Raw genomic sequence first — 20,767 nt, 5'->3', positions numbered from 1 at the left:
AAAAGGAAATTACAAGTGTACAAAGAAATAACATTGATATACCAACAATTTTCCTCTAATCTCCTTTTGCATGCATGCAAAATATTATCCCTATTTCTCTCATCTCCACTCCTCTCTTCTTTTCCCCTTCTTCTCTTTCTCTTTCTCTCTAGAATCCTTTCCCCCCCTTCTATTAACAAAAGGATTCAAGAGAAATTGAAAGAGGGGAGATGGGGCAACAAACGTTGATCTACAGTTTCGTTGCCCGGGGAACAGTGATTTTGGCTGAATACACCGAGTTCACGGGTAATTTCAATAGCATTGCATCGCAATGCCTCCAGAAATTACCCGCATCCAACAATAGGTTCACTTACAATTGTGATGGCCACACTTTCAATTTCCTTGCGGAGAATGGTTTTAGTGAGTTTTCTTATTTCTTTCCTATTCATGATTGTGATTTCTATAAATATATGTTGTTTTTTTGTATTTATAAATGGAACGATATGATTAATGAAGGTTCAGATTGTTGATCCCAACATGTTTGATTTTTTGATCAATTGGAACTATTTATTTGTGAGGTGAGCGCGACATGAACAACGAAGAATCATCAATTGAATCATTTAGCATTTTTTGTGTTTTGTTGTAATTTTGCATGCTTGTGCTTATTGATCGATTATGTGTAAATTGCATGATAGATATATTTGTACCTCCTATTTGTTAAGGAGCTGTATATTTTTAACGCGATCAAAAAAATATTATCCACATGTGTGACAGAAGTCGTTTTTCACAAAGAAATTACTTTGTGATGTTTGATTATCGAAATATATATTTTTCAAGAGGAATTCTTTTTCTTGAAAATCACATCCACCACACCAAATTGTTCAAGATTTTTTCGAAAGATTACTTGATTGCGAATAAGAAGAAATAATGTTACCATTATTTGTAAATTGAAATTTACGATATATAATATATGATTTCGGTAATTTATCAATATTTGTTTGATTTTTCTCATACGATCAACCAAATATTGTATAACTTATACGATTTTTTGCTATTATTGCAGCCTACTGTGTGGTTGCTACTGAATCAGCAGGCAGGCAACTTCCCATTGCCTTTTTGGAACGTATAAAGGATGATTTTAGCAAGAGATATGGTGGAGGAAAAGCTACTACTGCTACTCCTAAAAGTCTAAGCAAGGAATTTGGGTACCTAGTTATTTTTGTCTTTAATACTTCGAATTTAACTTATATATATATATTGATCGTGTAATTTGTAAATATATGTTTACACTATTAAGTCATTTGAAACGTGCCTACAAAAGTTCAACTTATATATATTGAAAATGTAGAAAATATAGAAAATTTGTATATTATCACGTCATCTATACTTGTTATAGCAAGTAACATGACTTTTTTTTTTCAAGATTATAGATTACACATGCGTTTGAATGACCTAATATTGTATGTGCGTATGTGTGTTTTTAAACGTGTTCAGTGTATATAAGTCAAAGGAAACTCTTCATAAAAATTTGAATTTATAATATTGAAGATGAGGCAAGTTGTATGCCATGTACAATAAGTAAGAGTGACCTTATGACCTATATGTCGTATAAAACAGTTAAAAATGACTTGATAGCATACGATCAATACATATAAGGCAAACTCTATTCTATATGCATTACCAAATGATTGTTTCCCAATTAAGTAATCAATCCTTTGTTGTTGTAGGCCAAAATTAAAAGAGCACATGAAGTATTGTGTTGATAATCCTGAAGAAATTAACAAGCTTGCTAAGGTGAAAGCTCAAGTTTCAGAAGTTAAGGGAGTGATGATGCAAAACATTGAAAAGGTAAGATTTTTTTTTTTTGGTTTTGTAATTAAGGAGATTATAACAAGACAAATATACAAATTAGAAATAGTTGGAGTTGAACATATTGAATTATGACTTATTTCAGAATACTATCTAAATAACTACGGTCATAGAGTCAGTCAAATAAGTTGGAGAAAGCGCGATATGGAGCTTTGACTACACCATGAATTTGCTTAAACCACGTCCATTTTTTTTCAGGTTCTTGATCGTGGTGAAAAGATTGAACTTCTAGTTGATAAAACAGAGAATCTTCGATCACAGGTTAGCTTAGTGCAACAATGCATATGTTTAATTTCTTCCATTATTGATCTTTTTGAGCTTAGAACTTGTTGGCTTTTGGTCCTATATTTGGTATTAGGGGTAAGGAAAATTAAATCAGGAAAATATGATCCACCCAATTCGTTCAGATTTGGCGAGTCATTAATAGCTCGGTCAATTTTGACTCATTCACTTCATGCTCATCGAAAAATTATGTTGATATATAGTCTAAATTGATGCATGAGTCATCTTGTCATATGCTATCTATAGTGACAATAAAGAGAATTTTTTATAAGTAATTAAACAAATAATAAGAATTATACTTAAAAAAAAAAGAACCTGAAAAGATCAGAGTTAGGTGGATTGGGTTTTAACCTAGGGTAACTTACACACATCTCATTACTTTAGGAGCTAATTAGACTTACACTAGTTTGCAATATTACGTTCTTTATTATATTTTGGATTTCGGATACATGTATTTGAGATACACATAATAATTAGTGTGTCTAATTAAGGGATATAATTGAAAGTCATTAATTAATGAATGTGTCTTAATTAATGGGTATAACTGAAAGCCATTAATTAAGAAAAAAATCACATTTGCAACAACTTTAAAGGATATGACATATCACAATTCCAAAAAAATAAAAATCAAAACAATAAAAATCCTGCCTTTCTTTTTTGGTGATTCAGCAAAGTTTAGACTTCTTAACTCAAATTCATGAACTATTATTCATATACATGCGTATATTTTGTAAGATATATATCAGATACACTGATAAAAAATTAGATACATCTAATCTTAACTCAATAATGTGTCAGATACATCAATAATGTACCATATACATCAATAATGTGTCAGATACATGCGTAAATCTCCAACATATGCGCATATTTATTTAGATACATAAACATTTAATCGGATACACCGATAAAAACTAGATACATATAATCTTAACTCAATAACGTGTCAGCTATATCAATAATATGCCAGATACACCAATAATTCCAATCCGATCCAAAAAGTCCCTTTCTCATCTTCTTCCTCGCTAAGGTTTATCACAATTATTGTATAAACCCTCCTTCCATTTGAAGAATTCTCATATTACCTTTCTCTTTTGTTCGTCAGAGTTATCACAATTATTGCATAAACCCTCCTTCAATTTTCATGTCGTTTTTCGAGAAATAATAAATAAACATTCTTCTCATTTGAAGAATCACTAGCCATGAAAGAAAACTCTAAATCAATCGAGTTTTACCTTAACTTTTAAAAATTAGAAGACAACAAATTAAAATCCAGCACAGACACATGACTTTGAATTATGGTTAAATAGACAGAAACCTCAAACTATTGTGTTGTTGTTTCAATTCCAATTTTAAGGGTTTAATGGTGAAGAGAAGAAAGGAAGAGAGAAAACGATTGTGGAGATGGAGATTGGTGTGTGTGTGTGTGTGTGTGTGAGAGAGAGAGAGAGAGAGAGAGAGAGAGAGAGATGATTAACATGAAGCTTGAATTGGGGATGGTTTAATTGTACAAATAATTAATTTAGACTAATTTGTAGAAATATGTGTAACTGAATATATCTTCCTAGTACAAAACTCTTAACTAGTACTAATATATGTAATTTTTTAAAAGTATAGATAAAAGTAATATATATGATAGTGATGTATGTCTAATAAGGCAGCCTTTGACATACTATTTAGCCCATTTTTGATCCAACCTATTTCAATCTTTTTGGTCAGGTTAATGACAAACCTATTTGTTAACTCAATATATTTTGATCCATTTAAATTCAATCCAATCCATTAATTTGATACCCGATAATTTATTAATTTTGTATGGTATTTTCAGGCTCAAGATTTTAGGCAACAGGGAACCAAGATAAGGAGGAAGTTGTGGTATGAAAATATGAAGATTAAACTGATTGTGTTAGGGATTATCATAGCTTTGATACTCATTGTCGTTTTGTCAGTTTGCCCTGGCTTCAAATGTCTTGAATAATTAATTTGCATCAGACTCAAAAAAAAATAATTATTTTTACCTCAAATCTACTAATTAGCAGTCAATTAATTGGCTTTTCTTTCATAATGGTATATTAGTAGCACACAAGAGAAGCTGGAATTGGCCTATATTATGATGTAGATTGTATATTAATCAGGATTAGTTTGTCCTAATTACTTTTATCCTTTTGAGGAGAATTGTTCGAATTGTACTAGTAAAAGAAAATACAAGAAATATATATGTAATAAAACACATGAGATTTTTCCAACTTTTTTCATTTTATATTTGAGTTGTAAATAGACAGAAGAGATCATTTCCTCACAATTATCTAGGAAAAAAATGTTTGTGGACGAAAATATATTATTATTTCGAATTGTATGTTTGACAAAAATATTGATTCAACTCTCCCCAAAACATCGCTACTAATTGAGTATTGTGGCCCCTAGATTTTTGTAACTAGATGAATGACCTCTTTGTTGAGTATTTAAGGTTAATTTTCATATGTTGAAAACTTGAAAGAACATCTCTAACACAAACCATTCTAAAAGAATATAATCACTCTTCAGAAAGTATTCAAATTGCTATAATATATAACAAAAACGAAAAACTTTATTATGTGTGTCATACGACTGACACTAATTGTGTGACGCTTCTTTTTGTCTCACGAGAAAGAGAACCCAAATCTTACACTTTTAGTTCCAAAAATTTGATGTCCACTTTTTTGTGAGACAAGGATGAAGCCTCAAACAATTAATGTCAGTCGTGTGAGTCACATAATAAAAATTTTGACAAAAATATATGCGCCTCTACTAATATTTGACACATAGAAAAGCTAACACTTGCACTAAAAGTGCCTATTCTTCATTAACAAGTATGATTCTACTAAAACATGAAAGATCAACAAGCCAATTGATCTCTACAAGGTGAAATTTCTTCAAAAATGGGAAGTCGCCTCGATCGAAATGGGGCATACTGGTTTATCAACTGATCAAGACCATCAAGAAATGCATCTTCTAAGTTCAATTGGGGAGAAGGGGAAGTGTATCCAAATGAACCAAATGGCTCCAATTCTTTCAACAGTTCCTCTGCGCGACTCTTTGATTTAGGATCATCCGAGCCAGAGATTTTACCTAGTAATACGTCTTCAAGGACCAATCTTGCTTCACTATATCGCGCTTGTTTTTGTAGACACGTGCATAGATTGCACGCCTTATTGACATCAGGATCGATTTGTTGAGCTTTACGATACACAATTTCAGCAGCTGCATAATTGGATTGTTGCATGTATGCCCAACCCAAATTACCCTACACAATGATCCATGTAGAAAACTATTAAAACACTCGAACACAATGTTCTTTAAAGGCGAAAAGTGCAATTACCAACAAGGTACGTGGGGCTTAAAGTGAAATGGAGTTAACTTATATACTTTGACAGTATAAACAATTTTTACAACCAATTATAGCAGGTAGCATATCTTCTTTTTACATGTTATTGATTTCACCTTTTATAGACGACTACATTTAGTAATCTTTTAGGTGAAATCATTCACATTCAATGTAAAAAAGTTAAAACTCTTGTGAAAACAAGGTATATATAGTTGAAAGTACCAGTATTCTGGAGGTCTCTTGCTTGATGGTAACTTGGAACTTCCTTCCATGGGAACGAGCCGTCTTTGTAGGTTTACCATTAAACGCTTCTCCTTGGTAAATCATTCGTAACTTCTGCTTCAGCAGTTCAATCTGCTCCTCTAATTTTCCGCATTTCTGAAACATTCATCATCGAATCAATTAGTGCATTGACCAAGAGAAAACTCTTGCATAAAAACACTCTGACTTTAAACTAACCGTTAACATTACCACGAACAGGAAAAGAAAAACAGTACCAGTTTGTGTGCACTTCAACTATTCCACTAAGTACCTATTATCTCTCACTAGCACAAGTAATGGATAACTCTGTCCACCAAAGCTTAGATAAATACGAAAAAATGTCTAGATGTCCAAATCCTCTTTAAAACATTCAAAGCTAAAGGCAACTTCACTATTGGATTTTAGCAACTTAAAGACAGGAAAACACGACAACAACAACAATGTTTCAGTCTCAAACAAGTCGAGGTCAGCTATATGAATCCTCATTTTTTTCATTTAAGCTCAATTACTCATATCATCATCGTGACAATAAAACAACAACTAAGAGAAATCAGTATGTTTTATGTACCTTATATAAATCGATGAGGACATTGTCTAATGATTCTTGCGCTTGTTTGGAGCATCGATCTCTGAAGGACTTAATAGCTTCAATAGCCTCTTCAGAGCGATCTTGTTGTTTCATAACAACTGCCATGTCTTTCAACGCGCTATCCACTCTATCTCCTGCGTTAATCGCCTTCCAAAACAGAACTATAGCTGCCTCTGCATCTTTCTTTACTAGCTACAAGTAACACGATAAATTAGTCTCTTACCATTACTTATCGACTCATTTTTTGCACTATCAGTATAATTTAAATTGTTATAGTATGTTATTTATCATTTTTACTAGGTTACCTATAAACAATACCTTATAAGTTCAACTTCTATATACGGATAGTTTTTTAAAAAAAAAAACTCATTTACATTATCCATGGATACAAGATAACTCTTTACCTTATAATTTGACTTGAATGTATATATTCCACCAAGATATTATGGGAAAAAAGTATCCTGTTAATCCTCGGGTTGATTGTTTATATAGTCATTCAACTATTGGAAATGTCGTAACAAAATTATTTTATTTATTTTTATAACAAAAAAGTCAAATCGACTATTGAAATCACTTTTTCAATAATTGAACGAACATATAAACAATCAATCTGCGGATTTTCTTTATTATTATAATTATATTGTAAGTGTATTTTCGATAACCTGCCACACAAAATGTTTGAAGCCAAAAAAAAATAATCAATCATTTTACCCAATATGCATCTTATACATCAGACATCCCCCCACCCCATCCCACTCACACCAAATCTGGTTCCATTTTTGGTAAATTACATAAATATCTAATTTAAGGTCAAAAGATTAAAAAAAAAAAATCTACTTGCAAATCGAACATAATTCAAACTAAGACACGAAATGAAAAACAGCAAGTAGCAAATTTATTACTTCCTTATTCCTATTTTAACTGTCACTTTAGCTTTAAAAATTTGTCTCAAATTAACTGTTATTTCAGAAATTCAACACTAAAATTAGCAATTATTTTCAACTAATTAATACTCTTAACATTAAAGAATAATACACAATATTTAAGATAAAACAATCAATCTACTTTTATTGAATATAGGTTTTTAACTTAGTAATTATTTCTTACATATTAACAGTTAAAATGAGACGTAGAAATTACCTGTGCATATTTAGCTCTAACATAGGGACTATCACCAGGAGGAAGCTTATAAATAACATGATAATTACACTCTAATTGCTCCTTCTTTGTGCATCCATTATTGTTCTTGCTGTTGTTCATCATCTTAATTATTATAAATATAATCGTATCAAATATAAATGGAAGAATTTAATATAAACACAAAAATGGATCCTTTTTTTCTGGGTTCTATACAGAAAACTTGAAGATTTCTTCTGTAAATTGAGAAAAGTAAGAAGCTTAACATATAATATAATTGGATCAGTGTGTAGAAATGAACCTGGCTTGAAATGTGTCTAAGTTCATTTGTTTATTGGCTTTACCGACAGGTTCTTTTCAACACGTATGTAATCTTCACACGTGCCAGTTTTTATTTCTATTTTGTCTGGAAGGTCTCTGAAAATTATCCTTATGAAATATACTACTCCCTTTGTCTATTTTTATTTGTTTCACTTTTTATGTGGGTCGAGACATGTTTAAGATCATAACATGTAAAAAAAAATTAATATATTCTAGATATCTTTAATTTATAAGATCATAAAATTCAAAAATATTTTTAATTTTGTGTCTATTAAAATAAACAAACAAATTGAAATTAAAAAAGTATGTTCATAGGTTCATTCGATTGACATGAACAACAAATAAGTTTTCACCTTGCCCATTTTGTGTGTGACTTCTATTATGAAAAGAGACTTTTGTTGAAAAAATTTAGTAGCTTAATTGATTAACTAACTTAATTTTTATTTTATTGATGAGAGTTCGATTCTCCTGTTTATGGGATTGATTGACCTAAATATTTGATGGAATTCAACACCTTCACGTTTTGTCTTTTACATTAATCATTAAACCAACATCTTCACAAATTCAGAACAAAGAAAACGTTGCCTCTAATATATTGCCAAACGGGAGAATTTTCATTATTTTTATTTTTTTCACTCTTAATTAGAAGTTTTGAATTTGATTATTTGAAAATTAAAAAAAATATTGTTTGTAACATCCATTCCAAAAAAAAATCCTATAATGTGTGAAATTCCTCTTAGATACCATCGTTTAACTTTTCTTTGGGAGACACCCCACATACATTTTTTGACTATTCTATATATGTTTTTTCTTTTCTAGATGAAATAAAAGAAAATTCGGTGGGAAGAGTAAAGAGTCAGTTTTAGGTACTGTTTGACCACAAATGGTTTTTTGAAAAAACTTAAAAAATATTTAAGAATTTATATTTGTCCATATAATTTATTATTATTTAACAAATATTTTTGATAAAATCCCCAAATTCTCAAGTTCTAAAAAAAGAAATAGAACTTGAGAACTTTAGGAAGTTTTAAAAATTTAAAAATAATCCCAAATTTTTGTATTTTATTAAAAAAAAACACCAATTATTTATTAATTCCAACTAAATATTTATCTACCAACTTATGATCAACCAATACCATTAATTTCTCTTAAATAAAACTTGTCTATAAAAATATCCACCGACCCTCTTAATTCTTGATCATTAAGCATATGTTAAATGAAACGATTAATGTATTGTATATAATGTTATTTTGTTGTTGTTGATGTTATCAATTATATTATAACTTTTTTTAATGAAACATGTTCATTATAAAATGATAACACAAATTTATGAGTATTTTTAATAATTTTTAAAACTTATAGGTATAAAATAATATTTTTAAAAATTTCACAAAAGCTTGAAAAAACTTAGGGCCAAACGCATGGTGCAATTTCACCAAAATTCTCTCAAAAATAACTTGTCAAGAATATTTGAGAACTTGAGACCAAACGAAAAAAATGTATTATCTCTATCTGGTGGCGGAGCCACATAGACTTGACGGATATCAACCAACATCCCTTCGTCAAAAAATTACACTATTCTAGGTAAAAATATTTCTTTATGCATATATATATTACATATTGACACCTCTTAACTTCTACACGATTCTTCTTCTTTAAATTTTAACACCCCTTAATCAAAATTTTGAATCCGCCATTGTCTCTATCTCTATTCAAATATGATCATAGCATTCACATAGATTCACAGACGAAGGTAAAGTTCTCCTACCAAATAATTCTCCACGCTCAAAGCTCTAACTCGAAATTTTTAGTTAAATAGTTGAATAGTCTTCTACGGTTACTACCACAAATTTTTGTATATCTTTTACTACATTTTTACATCCAATTTGAAGGAAAAGGAAATGTCTTTTAACTATATGTTCACATTCAATATGCTAGAGTTAACAAAGATCTAAATGAATTACTAATATGAAAAGGTGGGGGGGGGGGGGGGTTGTAAACAGTCTATATACACAGAAAAAAATGAAAACTTATTATATGGCATCACAATAAATGAATCATATGAGAAAACAAAACAAATTGGCTCTTCAACTAAAGCAAAAAGAAACCAACCAAAATAACAAAACCTTTGACAAGTAACATCAAACAAAACTGCATGAAAATTCACCCAAAGAGTCTCGCACTATGCCAAAGGTTATGCAATATTTCTTCCTATCAAGCTATAGATTTAACCTCTGACAGTAAACTCTTCTTGCCTATACTGGATTCCGCCACCCCTTCCTCCCCGACCACCCATCCGGCCTCGTCCACTATAACCTCTGCCACCACCCCAGCCTCCACCTCTGCCCCTTCCATATCCCGTGCCTGATGAAAGTAACCAAAAAGGTAAAGTAAAGAGATGTAGAGCAAATACTTTCAGACCTCGAGCATAAATTCACATCGATAAAGAAAGAACTTTCTTTTTTAATTTATAATGTAGCGAAAAAGAAAGAAATTAATTCTTCTTACGCATAATAAGTAAACAAATACTCAAACTTGACATCAGCTAGTCAGTAAGCACTCCAACTTTGAAAGTGCACATCCAACACCTCAACTTGATCTCAACTGACAACTAAACATGTCAACTAGTCCCCACTGTGTCTCGTGGACACCAGACGCTGATGTGACACATAACTTGGAGGTGCCTAGATGATCATCTGTGTAAGTTGGAGTTGGAGTGTTCAACTGACATAGTGGAGACGAGTTGAAGTCTAGATGTGGACACTCAAAGTAGAAGTGCTTACTTGGCAGCTGATGATAACTCCATTAAAGGAGCTTGAAGAACACAAAATTAGTAGAGAAGAAAATGAGAGAAAGCCGAGAGATGTATTAGAGAGAGAGTAGTTACATGATTAGAATATCATAGCTCATCATTTACATGTGTACAGAGAAGTATTTATAAGCTGTGATGAACAACTCCTCTTTAACTAACTCTAACTACCTTCTAACAAACTTAGTTAGCTTCTCTAACCATGATAGCTTGCTTAACCATATTCCTTGGTTAACACTCCCCCTCAAGCTCATGGTTTAAACAAATCCATGAAACCAAAGTTATTGAGCAGTAGTTGATGTTGTGCCTTACCAAGGCCCTTTGTGAGTAGGTCAGCTAGTTGATCTTTGATATGAGTAAACTCTGTCTTCAACATTCATTGACAAATTCTTTCTCTTACAAAATGACAATCTATGTCTATATGCTTAGTCCTTTCATGGAAGATAGGATTGACAGCAATTTGAATTGCAGCCTTGCTGTCACACACCATTCTAACTGAAACCTCAATATGAACTCCAAGCTCTTTGAATAGGCCTATTAACCAGGTGGTCTCTACTGCATAATTAGCCATACTCCTGCCTTTGTTGAGCTTCTTGAAACTCTCTCTTGTTTCTTTGACTTTGGCCTGGAGCTTATTTGATGCATCTCACCACTCTAAGTGCTTCTTCCATATGTGATTCCTTAGGACAGTGCATATATTGACTTAACACTTGTACTGAGAAGGCAAGATCAGGTCTAGTCATAGTAAGATAGAGGAGTCTTACTACTAATCTTTGATATCTACCAGGATCCTTCAATATGGGATCCTCAGGTTCTCCTTTATTAGAAATACATTCATCATATTTCACGAAAGTTAACTTCTGATTTTGTTCAAGTGGTGTACCTGCAGGCTTATCTCCCTCTAGGCCAGACCCAGCTATCCACTCTAGTACATATTTCCACTAGGACATATGTATGCCTTGACTGGATCTAACAACCTCAATCCCTAGGAAGAATTTAAGCTCACCTACGTCCTTCATCTTAAATTATTTCTGTAGATCTTTCCTTATGATGTCTATAAGACTTTGATTGCTGCTAGTGATTAAAAGATCATCTACATAGACTAGTACAATGAGTATGTCATCCTCAACCTGTCTAGTGAACAAGGAATAAACATAATGACTCTGAAGGAATCCCAGTTGTACTAAGGATTCAGTTAGTTTCAGGTTCCATTGTCTAGGAGCCAGCTTGAGACCATACAATGACTTGTGAAGTTTGCAGACTTTACCAAGCTCCCCCTGTCTAGCAAAACCAAAAGGAATGGTCATGTACACTTCTTCCAAAAGATCACCGAGAAAGGCATTGTGAACATCCATTTGATGGATGCACCAACCTTTAGATGCAGCAAGAGCAATAATAGATCTAACAGTAACCATCTTTGCAACAGGAAGAAAAGTCTCATCATAGTCCAAGCCTTCCTGCTGACTGAAACCTTTTGCCACAAGCCTAGCTTTAAATCTTTCCACCTCCCCTGAAGCCTTATATTTCACCTTGTACACCCACTTACAACTAATAGGTTTCTTACCAGGAGGCAAATCTACCACACTCCATGTATTGTTGTCCTACAAGACAACAATTTCCAATTCCATCACATGAACCCACTTGGGATCAAAAGTTGCATCCTTATATGACGTAGGTTCAGTAATAGCTGAAAAAGCAGCTAGAGCAGGACCATAAGATAGAGACAAATGAGCATATGAAAGATTATCTGAGATAGGAAAAGAATACGAGTTGCTCTTGGATTTAGTGACAAAGTCCTGAAGCCAAATAAGAGGTTTACTTAGCCTAGTAGACTTCCTGGAAAGGACAAGAGGATCATTTGTCTGAGGAACAACAAGAATTGCAGGAGAGAGAGAGACTGAGCAGTTGATGGAGAAGGATCAGCTGATGGACTTGAGGAGGTAGGTGCAGAAGAGGAAGTTGAAGGAAATGGACTAGGAGGTAGAGTAGTGAATGGAGAGGGACTAGAAGGTGAGTTAAAAGTAGCTTCATGATGTGGAAGCACCATGGTAAGAATAGGAAATTTAGGATTACTGCTTCGGCTCAAAGCGAATAGGCTGGCAGTCTAAAAGCAAATGAGAATTCTTTAACTGTTCGGTGTCGGCATTTTTTCCTACCTGTCTAAAATAATTCTCTTTTTTTTAAAGCAAATATTTGTCTTGTAGACCTTTTATTAATCAATTTAATGTCTGGGCCGAGTGTTTGTAGCCGAGGACAACAAATCCTCAAGCTACAAGCTACCCTCTTGGCCACCCTTCCTTTCAGGATTTTACCAAGAGGGACTATGTGCGACATCCTTTTCCGATTTATTTGTTTTGTATTGAAAAGTAATGGATATTGACTCTTCCCACTATGAGGGCATTCGTATGGCTTTGATGGATGAAAAATCCCCCATTTTTATGAAAATTTTTACATGGGAAAGTTTTCTCGCTGACAACAATGCTCTGCTCGAAAATGTAATTCATAAAAAGAGCTAAGCGCTTGGGGGAGAGAGGGTATTACATTTCGAAGAATAGTATAGAAAAGGCCTGTTACGCCGATTATTGATAGTGCTAGCACGGAACTAGCTTAGTAGAGATTTGTAGATCTTTGAAAGGAAACACTTTCTCTTTAAACACAATATTTCTATTGACAAACATGGATTTGGGTTGTGCAACATAACATAATGAATATAGCCTTTTTGAATAAGAGAATAACCCATCATGACTGCAGGAATAGCTCTAGGAGAAAACTTGTCAAGAATCTTGGGTTGTGCAACATAACATAAGCACCCAAAAATCCTAATGTGAGAGAAGGAAGAAGGGTGCGAGTATAACATTTCAAAAGGAGTTTTATAATGAAGAAGTTTAAAGGGAAGTCTATTTAGAAGATACACAGCAGTAGAGACACACCTCAAAACTTTAATGGAACAGAAGCCTGAAACCTGAGTGCTCTAGCCATGTCTAAGATGGTTCTATGCTTCCTTTCAGCTATACCATTTTGTAGAGGTGTTTACACACAAGTACTCTGATGAAGAATACCAAGAGAGAACACAAGAGATTGAAATGCAGTACTAAATTACTCACTACCATTATCAGTTCTGAAGATCTAACATTGGTAGAAAATAAATTGTGAACTTGTGTGAAAAATTGTCTCAATACCACTATAGCATCAGATTTAGAAGCAATATCCAAGTAAACATTGAGAAATCATCTACAATAGTCACAAAGTACTTCATTCCAGAATGAGTAGGAATCTTGTGAACCAATTCAAACACAGTTTTAAAAGTATGAGAGCTGACAGGGAAAGGTAGCTTAGTTTGTTTAGCTAAGGGACAAACAATACAAGGACCATGCATTGTAGTATCTACAACAGTATGGCCAAATGACCTCTTTATTATATCTAAAGGTGCATGTCCTAATCTCTTATGCCATATGGAGATAGAAGCAGTCTGAGTTGGTGATTCAACAGGGCTAGTAGCTGAGTAAGTTGAGTGAGCAGGAGCTAAGTTGGTTGGACTTTCCTTGAGGATGTAGAGACCTTGATCTTCTCTACCAATCCCCCTGACCTGTCCATTGGAGAGATTCGGAAAAATACAAAAGTCGAGAAAGAAAGCTATCATGCAATGAAGCTCTTTGGTAAGCTTTGCTACAGATAACAGATTGCACTTAAAGTCTGGAACAAATAGCACATTTGTAATAGTTTGATCACCAAGGACTTGAGTGTTGCCAATATGTGACACTGGTACTAAATTACCAGTAGGCAAATGAATTTGTCTTTTCTCAGAGTTTGGCACTGGTGTGACCCTTTCTAACACATCAAGTCTAGATGTTATGTGATTAGTGGCACCAGTATCAACAACCCAATCCTTATCAACATATTTGGAGACTAAGGCAGATAAAATACTACCTACAGTAGATGATTTGGTTGAATGCTCTCCTTCACTTTCACTTCCTTCAGACAACATCTGCATGATCTGATGATACTGATCTTGTGTGAAGAAAGTTGTTGAAGCTGGTGGATTCAGACTTGTAGTAGCATTACCACTATGTGCAGGCTGAGTAACTTCAACTTGATTTGCATAGGAACTAGAGTTAATGTTCCACCTTTCTTCTTTGACTTCCAGCCACTAGGATAGCCCTTAACTTTGAAGCACTGTTCCTTAGTGTGTCCTCTATAACCACACACTTCACACATAAGCAGAGGTTTCTTTGGCTTATACTGAGTATCATAATGTCCCCTTGCTGGATTACCATCACCTCCTGGTTGATGTCCAAAAATACCTCCACTATGAGCAGTAGCACCTCTTCCTTTCTGACTAAAAAAAGTTGTGCTTTCAACAACTCTAGAAAGAGAATTGTCTTGACTATTATGTACCAAATTCCTTTGACTATCATGGCCTATGATAAGGGAGAAGGCTTTTTTTAGGTTAGGAGTAGGAGTTTGTAGCAGGATTTGACCTCTAGCAGCTGAATATGACTCATTTAGAAACAAGCAATCTTTGATACTCGCAATGTTCCTTGAATTTTCTAGATTCATCACATGAGCACCCTGGACAAGGCATGATAGAATCGAATTCATTCCACAAACTTTTAAGAATAGTGTAGTAGTCTGTAACAGACATAGTTCCTTGACTAAGACTGTGAATTTCTTTGTGAAGTTGAAATACATTTGCACCATTAATTTTGTCAAATCTCTCCTTCAGATCACACCAAACTTTGTAAGCATCACCACCATATACTACATTACTAAGTAAACCTGGTCGTACAACATTCATAATTCAGGACAAAACTACAGCATCACACTACCTGGAATGTCACTAGGTTGTAGATACAACGGATGATTGTGGTCTATAACTGGAACTGTATAGGTGGTTATTCCAGTAGTTGTATATGTTGTATTCGAGTTTGAATTGCTAGTTTCCAACGATCCAGATTCAACTCCAGTTGTGTTTGCCATTGCTTCCAGCTTTGAACCTTGATCTTCTAATTGGATGCTTATTCACGATTTAGCTACTGCTCTGCTCTGAATCTAAGCACTCTTAGCACAACAGAACTCGAATTTCACAGTGTTTATCTAGCCTAAGATACAACAAGGCTCTGATACCATGATAACTCCATTAAAGGAGCTTGAAGAACACGAAATTAGTAGAGAAGAAAATGAGAGAAAGCTGAGAGATGTATTAGAGAGAGTAGTTACATGATTAGAATATCATAGCTCATCATTTACATGTGTACAGAGGAGTATTTATAAGCTGTGATGAACGACTCCTCTTTAACCAACTCTAACTACCTTCTAACAAACTCTAACAAACTTAGTTGGCTTCTCTAACCATGATAGCTTGCTTAACCATATTTCTTGGTTTAAGAGTTGAGGCCAAGTTTGAGTGTCTGTTTATGTATTACGACTTTTTTTGTCGGAGGTTATGGTAAAGGTAATGTGTTTTTTCTGCAACAAGGAATAGAATTACTTGTTGACAAATTAAAAGATGGAGAACAGACATAGGAACTAAACAAAGAGCCATTACTTTCGTGTTGGCCTTGACTATGAAGGGAAGAACTAAGCTAACTTCTAACATGAACTGATATAACAAGAAAACCTAGAGATCTGTGCTGTGTAATCTTTCTGAATTTCGCCTCCAACCCGATATAGCTGACAAACTTTGTTGTTTACAAAAAGTGCAATATTTGAGATGACTTTCATAAGCCTCAAAAATCAAAATCCACTGCAAAGTTGAATCATAATGTGACTTCTTTATAAAACAAAATGTACACTCTATTTTAACTTTTTCCCTTAATCTCAAGATATTATGGAAGCATAGAATATAAACTTACCACGGTATCCCCAACCTCTGCCCCGACCACCACCTCGACCTTGATTATAATATCCACCATTATCTGCAAATCCACCTCCTTGACCTTGATTATAATATCCACCATTATCTGCAAATCCACCACCTCGACCCGGGTTATAGTATCCACCATCATCTGCTAATCCACCACCTCGACCCGGGTTATAATATCCACCATCATCTGCCAATAGCATGTATTAGTTAGAGCACACGACTGGAAAAGAACCAAACATAAAAAATAAACAAATAAACAAAACATAAAATTGACTAAAACTTATATCCTGGTGGTACTGGTTGCATGGATTCAAATTTCAGTGTCCCCCTTCCCTTTTCTATTCCCAGTCCTCTATGCAAAAGAAAAAAAGAAAGGGAGGATTGAAATCAGCTACGTAGAAAACTTATACAGATTAATACCTTGGTAGTAGTTTCCATAACCACCCCTGCCGCGACCCCTTCCACGCCCTCTGCCTCTGCCCCTACCTCGGCCTCGACCACGGACACCGTAAGAATCTGAATATCATGTTTTGTAAGAAAAGAAATAACATTAAAACAGCGGCAAAGTATTTTTTTGCAATGTAATGCTGAAACGTAAACGAACAGCAACAACTATGCTTCAATCCCAACCATGAACATAAATGATAAACTTCACAATTGCTATGGACCATGCTTGAAAAATCTAATTGCTGAATGGCCATATGAAATGCCGATTATCCATGTGTAAAATCTCAACAATTTTTCAAAAACAATCAAAAAGAAAAATAGGAAAACAAGCAGCAAAATTATGGGTAATATGTAATCCAACTCATATATTAACAGATTCACCTTGATTAAAATCAGAAGGAACATAGGCTTGTTTTGCTTGCTGTAGTTGTTGATTCTCTGCTCCTGACTGATCAAAACGAGATGGAGCTTGGTAGCTAGATACACAGCATTTACCCCAGGTTAGAGAATATATATATATATACTCAGATCTTCCCATATTATATAAGAATGAGAGTCTTTCGACTAGATGTGCTCCTTTGGCTGGGTTTGAGAGAGTTAAATGTTTTCCTCAGAAAAAATGGAGGGAGGAACCGTCCTTCAAAATAAACATATAATGTTTGTAGAGCTTACCCGGGAGAGCTTTGATTCAACTCAGCAGTCGACAAAGTAATTGTTATCAGCGAGACCTGGCGAGTCATCTCCAAGCTACTCAAGCATACATAAGAGGTAAATCAACTGCCTGACTGAAGCACATACAAGTTGGACTAGAACCAAGAACAACATGCACTTACGGTTGTAGACCCTCTTCAAGGGGCTCATACGCATCAGTTATGGTAGTTGAGCTGATAGATGTATCTTGATGCAACCCAGGAATTCTCTTCTGTTTTACACATGCAAATCGTTCAAATAAAATCAGCTGTCACTCCTGTGCTTAGCAAATTAAAATGGCATAACAGTGATAATACCTTTATAATCTCTGCAATGGCAACTGTTTTACTGATAGCCTGTCCCATTGCCTTCAAAACAATTTCCTTTGTTCGTTGGTCCTGAACATGACGGTAGTGGTATATCAACAAATATCATGCAATGGAGAATAACATTTATTACATACCTCATAACATTGAGATAAGACAAACACTTTCAACAGCATTTAAATTTGAGGAAAAAGAAGGAAAAATGCTACCCAAAAAACACACAACTAAAATCCAACATCAAGTTGAAACTTTTCCAATTCCCAATAGGAAACTAGGCTCAAATCCAATTAGACACAAACATAGCAAGCCAAAAAAGTTTCTTATTATCTTCACCTCACTTGTGAAAAGGAATACGAGCAGTAATGAAACTACTACAAACTCAAATGCGAAAGGATTTCATTACTTCCCCAATTTTCAGAGCAGATACAACATCCCCAGGAAGCAGCCACAAAAACGGAAACAAAACATCAACAATTTGAAATCTTCCCAAAACCCCAGAACAAGAAAGAAACAACAACAGTAGCTACGCTCATATTCAATTAGCCATAAACATATCCAAAAAAAAGTTTCTTTTTACCATCTTCACATCACTTGTGAAAAGGAAAAAAATGAGTAATGATAACACTACAAGTTCAGAAGCCCAAAAATCTTCATTACTTTTCCTAATTTTTAGAGCAAAAACAACATCCCAACAGCCAAAAGACTGAACAAAACATCATCAAATTGAAATCTTTCCAAACCACAGATGAAAACACACTCAAACAAGCAAAAAAAAACATCAAAACTAGGCTCATACTCAATTAACCACAAACATAGCCAAACAAAAGTTTCTTTTAATCTTCTTCACCTCACTTCTGAAAAGGAAAAAGACAGAGCAATGATAACACTATAAATTCAAATACTATAATTATTCATTACTTTTCCCAATTGTTAGACCAAAACCAACATCCCAACAGCCAAAAGACTGAATAAAACATCATCAAATTGAAATCTCTCCAAAACCCCAGACGAAAATACACTCAAAACAAGCAAAAAAACATCAAAACTAGGCTCAAATCAATTAACCACAAACATAGCCAGACAAAAGTTTTTTTTAATCTTCTTCACCTCACTTCTGAAAAGGAAAAAGACAGAGCAATGATAACACTATGAATTCAAATACTTTTCATTACTTTTCCCAATTTTTAGACCAAAACAACATCCCAACAGCCAAAAGACTGAATAAAACATCATCAAATTGAAATCTTTCCAAAACCCCATATGAAAATACACTCAAAACAAGCAAAAAACAACAAAACTAGGCTCATATTCAATTAGCCACAAACACAGCAAAAAAAAAAGTTTCTTTCTATCTTCTTCCTCCTCACTTCTGTGAAAAGGAAAAAAGACAGAGCAACCATAACAGTACAAATTCAAATACTAAAAGGTTTCATTAATTTCCCCCAAATTTTGTAGCAAAAACAACATCACAACAAACAAACCCCCAAAACCAAAACCAAACATCATCAAGCTGAAATCTTTCCAAAACCCCACATGAAAATACACTCAAAACAAGCAAAAAACAACAAAACTATGCTTCATATTCAATTAGCCGCAAACATAACCAAAAAAAGTTTCTTTTTATCTTCTTCACCTCACTTGTGAAAAAGGAAACAAGACAGAGCAACCATAACACTATAAATTCAAATACTAAAATATTACATTACTTTCCCCCAAATTCTGTAGCAAAAACAACATCACAACAAACAAACCCCCCAAAACCAAACCAAAACATCATCAAGCTGAAATCTTTCCACAACCCCATATGCAAATACACTCAAAACAATCAATAAATGGAGAAATTAAGCAAAAAGAAGATAAAAGCAAGTACCTGAAGAAGAGTGGTGGCATAGCTAATGTAATTACGAATAAGACCTTGTGCAGTGACTCTGATCTCATTCTCCTTAATGGGTTCCTCTGGCCTTGGCTTCTCCACCTTCTGATACCTATCCATTCTCTTCTTCTCAACAAAATCACTCTCACTCTCTCTAGAGCTTTCTGTTTCTTTATTTAGGGCCAAATGTTACTGAAAGAGAACGTGGTAGAAATATAGGGAATTCAGAATTTTATATTTAATACTCCTGCAAAATATTTTTTTAATTTTATTTTAGGAATATTGGTAAATGTATGCATTAAAAGATTGTGCTATATGCTTGAAGTTTTGTACTTTGTTGTGTTTATTTAGAAAGTTTACCCTAGATTTATTTCTATTTCTAGCTGCTTGACTTAGGTTATAAAGAATGCGTGAGAGTAGCTTATGAGCTTAATAATAGGTATTAAGAAATTTTTAAATAAAATTTGTACTTATGTTTTCTAATGATGAGATAAAGCATTAAGCACTATGAAAAAATTATCAATTACACATTTAAATTATGTGAGAGTCTTATAGTTTTCTTAACCGTTTTTTGTTTGTATTATTTACTCCATTCACAAATAGAATTAGTTGAAGTGTAACTCTTTTTTTTTTTTTGCCTTTGATCTAGCCTTCTTTCGTAAAGTTCGGAATATAGAAGTTTTCATGTCTCATTTCGATAAGAAATCGTAATGTGAGTGAATTCGAAAACTTTCATTGAAGGCATTTTTGAACTCGCAAGTCTCACAGTCCCTTTCTTTATGAAAGGAAAGAAGATAGGTCTAAGCTCAATCAATAAGAAGATTCGAGCTTGTTCAAAACTCAATCCCTAATTTTCCATATTATTGAAATCAACAACAAGAAAAAAGGACCTGCAAGGTCTTGCTTATCAATAATTTCACTGAAGCGCGTATTCATGAAACATATTTAAATTATAAT

At 33.7% G+C, this 20,767-nt stretch overlaps 3 protein-coding genes across 3 annotated transcripts; 1 reads left to right on the top strand and 2 right to left on the bottom strand.

Annotated features, from left to right (window-relative positions):
* The first annotated feature begins 209 nt into the window (after nucleotides 1–209).
* LOC129881897 (putative vesicle-associated membrane protein 726) lies at nucleotides 210–4,118 on the top strand. The gene is made up of 5 exons (XM_055956012.1): nucleotides 210–399; nucleotides 1,043–1,184; nucleotides 1,707–1,827; nucleotides 2,047–2,109; nucleotides 3,959–4,118. The coding sequence occupies exons 1-5, from the start codon at nucleotides 210–212 to the stop codon at nucleotides 4,106–4,108; spliced, it is 666 nt and encodes a 221-aa protein (XP_055811987.1). The 3' UTR covers nucleotides 4,109–4,118.
* Nucleotides 4,119–4,678: 560 nt separating this feature from the next.
* Nucleotides 4,679–7,725, bottom strand: LOC129883243 (protein SULFUR DEFICIENCY-INDUCED 2). Its single transcript, XM_055957865.1, has 4 exons — nucleotides 7,485–7,725; nucleotides 6,324–6,536; nucleotides 5,717–5,872; nucleotides 4,679–5,413 (listed from the first exon to the last, which is right to left on the bottom strand). Exons 1-4 carry the CDS (start codon nucleotides 7,605–7,607, stop codon nucleotides 5,006–5,008), a joined length of 900 nt encoding a protein of 299 aa, XP_055813840.1. The 5' UTR covers nucleotides 7,608–7,725; the 3' UTR covers nucleotides 4,679–5,005.
* A 2,070-nt stretch (nucleotides 7,726–9,795) lies between these two features.
* Nucleotides 9,796–20,094, bottom strand: LOC129883242 (uncharacterized). Its single transcript, XM_055957864.1, has 8 exons — nucleotides 19,808–20,094; nucleotides 17,929–18,009; nucleotides 17,755–17,843; nucleotides 17,594–17,668; nucleotides 17,303–17,397; nucleotides 16,895–16,990; nucleotides 16,464–16,661; nucleotides 9,796–10,166 (listed from the first exon to the last, which is right to left on the bottom strand). Exons 1-8 carry the CDS (start codon nucleotides 19,928–19,930, stop codon nucleotides 10,030–10,032), a joined length of 894 nt encoding a protein of 297 aa, XP_055813839.1. The 5' UTR covers nucleotides 19,931–20,094; the 3' UTR covers nucleotides 9,796–10,029.
* Nucleotides 20,095–20,767: the final 673 nt, after the last annotated feature.

Source organism: Solanum dulcamara, chromosome 3, assembly GCF_947179165.1.
Source record: "Solanum dulcamara chromosome 3, daSolDulc1.2, whole genome shotgun sequence".
Taxonomy (NCBI): Eukaryota; Viridiplantae; Streptophyta; class Magnoliopsida; order Solanales; family Solanaceae; genus Solanum; species Solanum dulcamara.
The sequence above is the reverse complement of the archived record's forward strand: the minus strand, read 5'-3'. Positions and strand labels throughout refer to the sequence as shown.

What these genes read in the sequence shown, in the direction of transcription:
- LOC129883242 (XM_055957864.1), bottom strand. Translation starts at nt 19,930, where the DNA reads ATGGATAGGTATCAGAAGGTGGAGAAGCCAAGGCCAGAGGAACCCATT. An exon ending in CCATTGCAGAGATTATAAAG is followed by an intron (nt 17,844 to 17,928) that starts GTATTATCACTG and finishes TGTGTAAAACAG; the next exon opens with AAGAGAATTCCTGGGTTGCA. An exon ending in CAGAGGTTGGGGATACCGTG is followed by an intron (nt 10,167 to 16,463) that starts GTAAGTTTATAT and finishes TACTTTCATCAG; the next exon opens with GCACGGGATATGGAAGGGGC.
- LOC129883243 (XM_055957865.1), bottom strand. Translation starts at nt 7,607, where the DNA reads ATGATGAACAACAGCAAGAACAATAATGGATGCACAAAGAAGGAGCAA. An exon ending in TCCTCATCGATTTATATAAG is followed by an intron (nt 5,873 to 6,323) that starts GTACATAAAACA and finishes TGAATGTTTCAG; the next exon opens with AAATGCGGAAAATTAGAGGA. An exon ending in AAGAGACCTCCAGAATACTG is followed by an intron (nt 5,414 to 5,716) that starts GTACTTTCAACT and finishes ATCATTGTGTAG; the next exon opens with GGTAATTTGGGTTGGGCATA.
- LOC129881897 (XM_055956012.1), top strand. Translation starts at nt 210, where the DNA reads ATGGGGCAACAAACGTTGATCTACAGTTTCGTTGCCCGGGGAACAGTG. An exon ending in CCTTGCGGAGAATGGTTTTA is followed by an intron (nt 400 to 1,042) that starts GTGAGTTTTCTT and finishes CTATTATTGCAG; the next exon opens with CCTACTGTGTGGTTGCTACT. An exon ending in AGTCTAAGCAAGGAATTTGG is followed by an intron (nt 1,185 to 1,706) that starts GTACCTAGTTAT and finishes TTGTTGTTGTAG; the next exon opens with GCCAAAATTAAAAGAGCACA.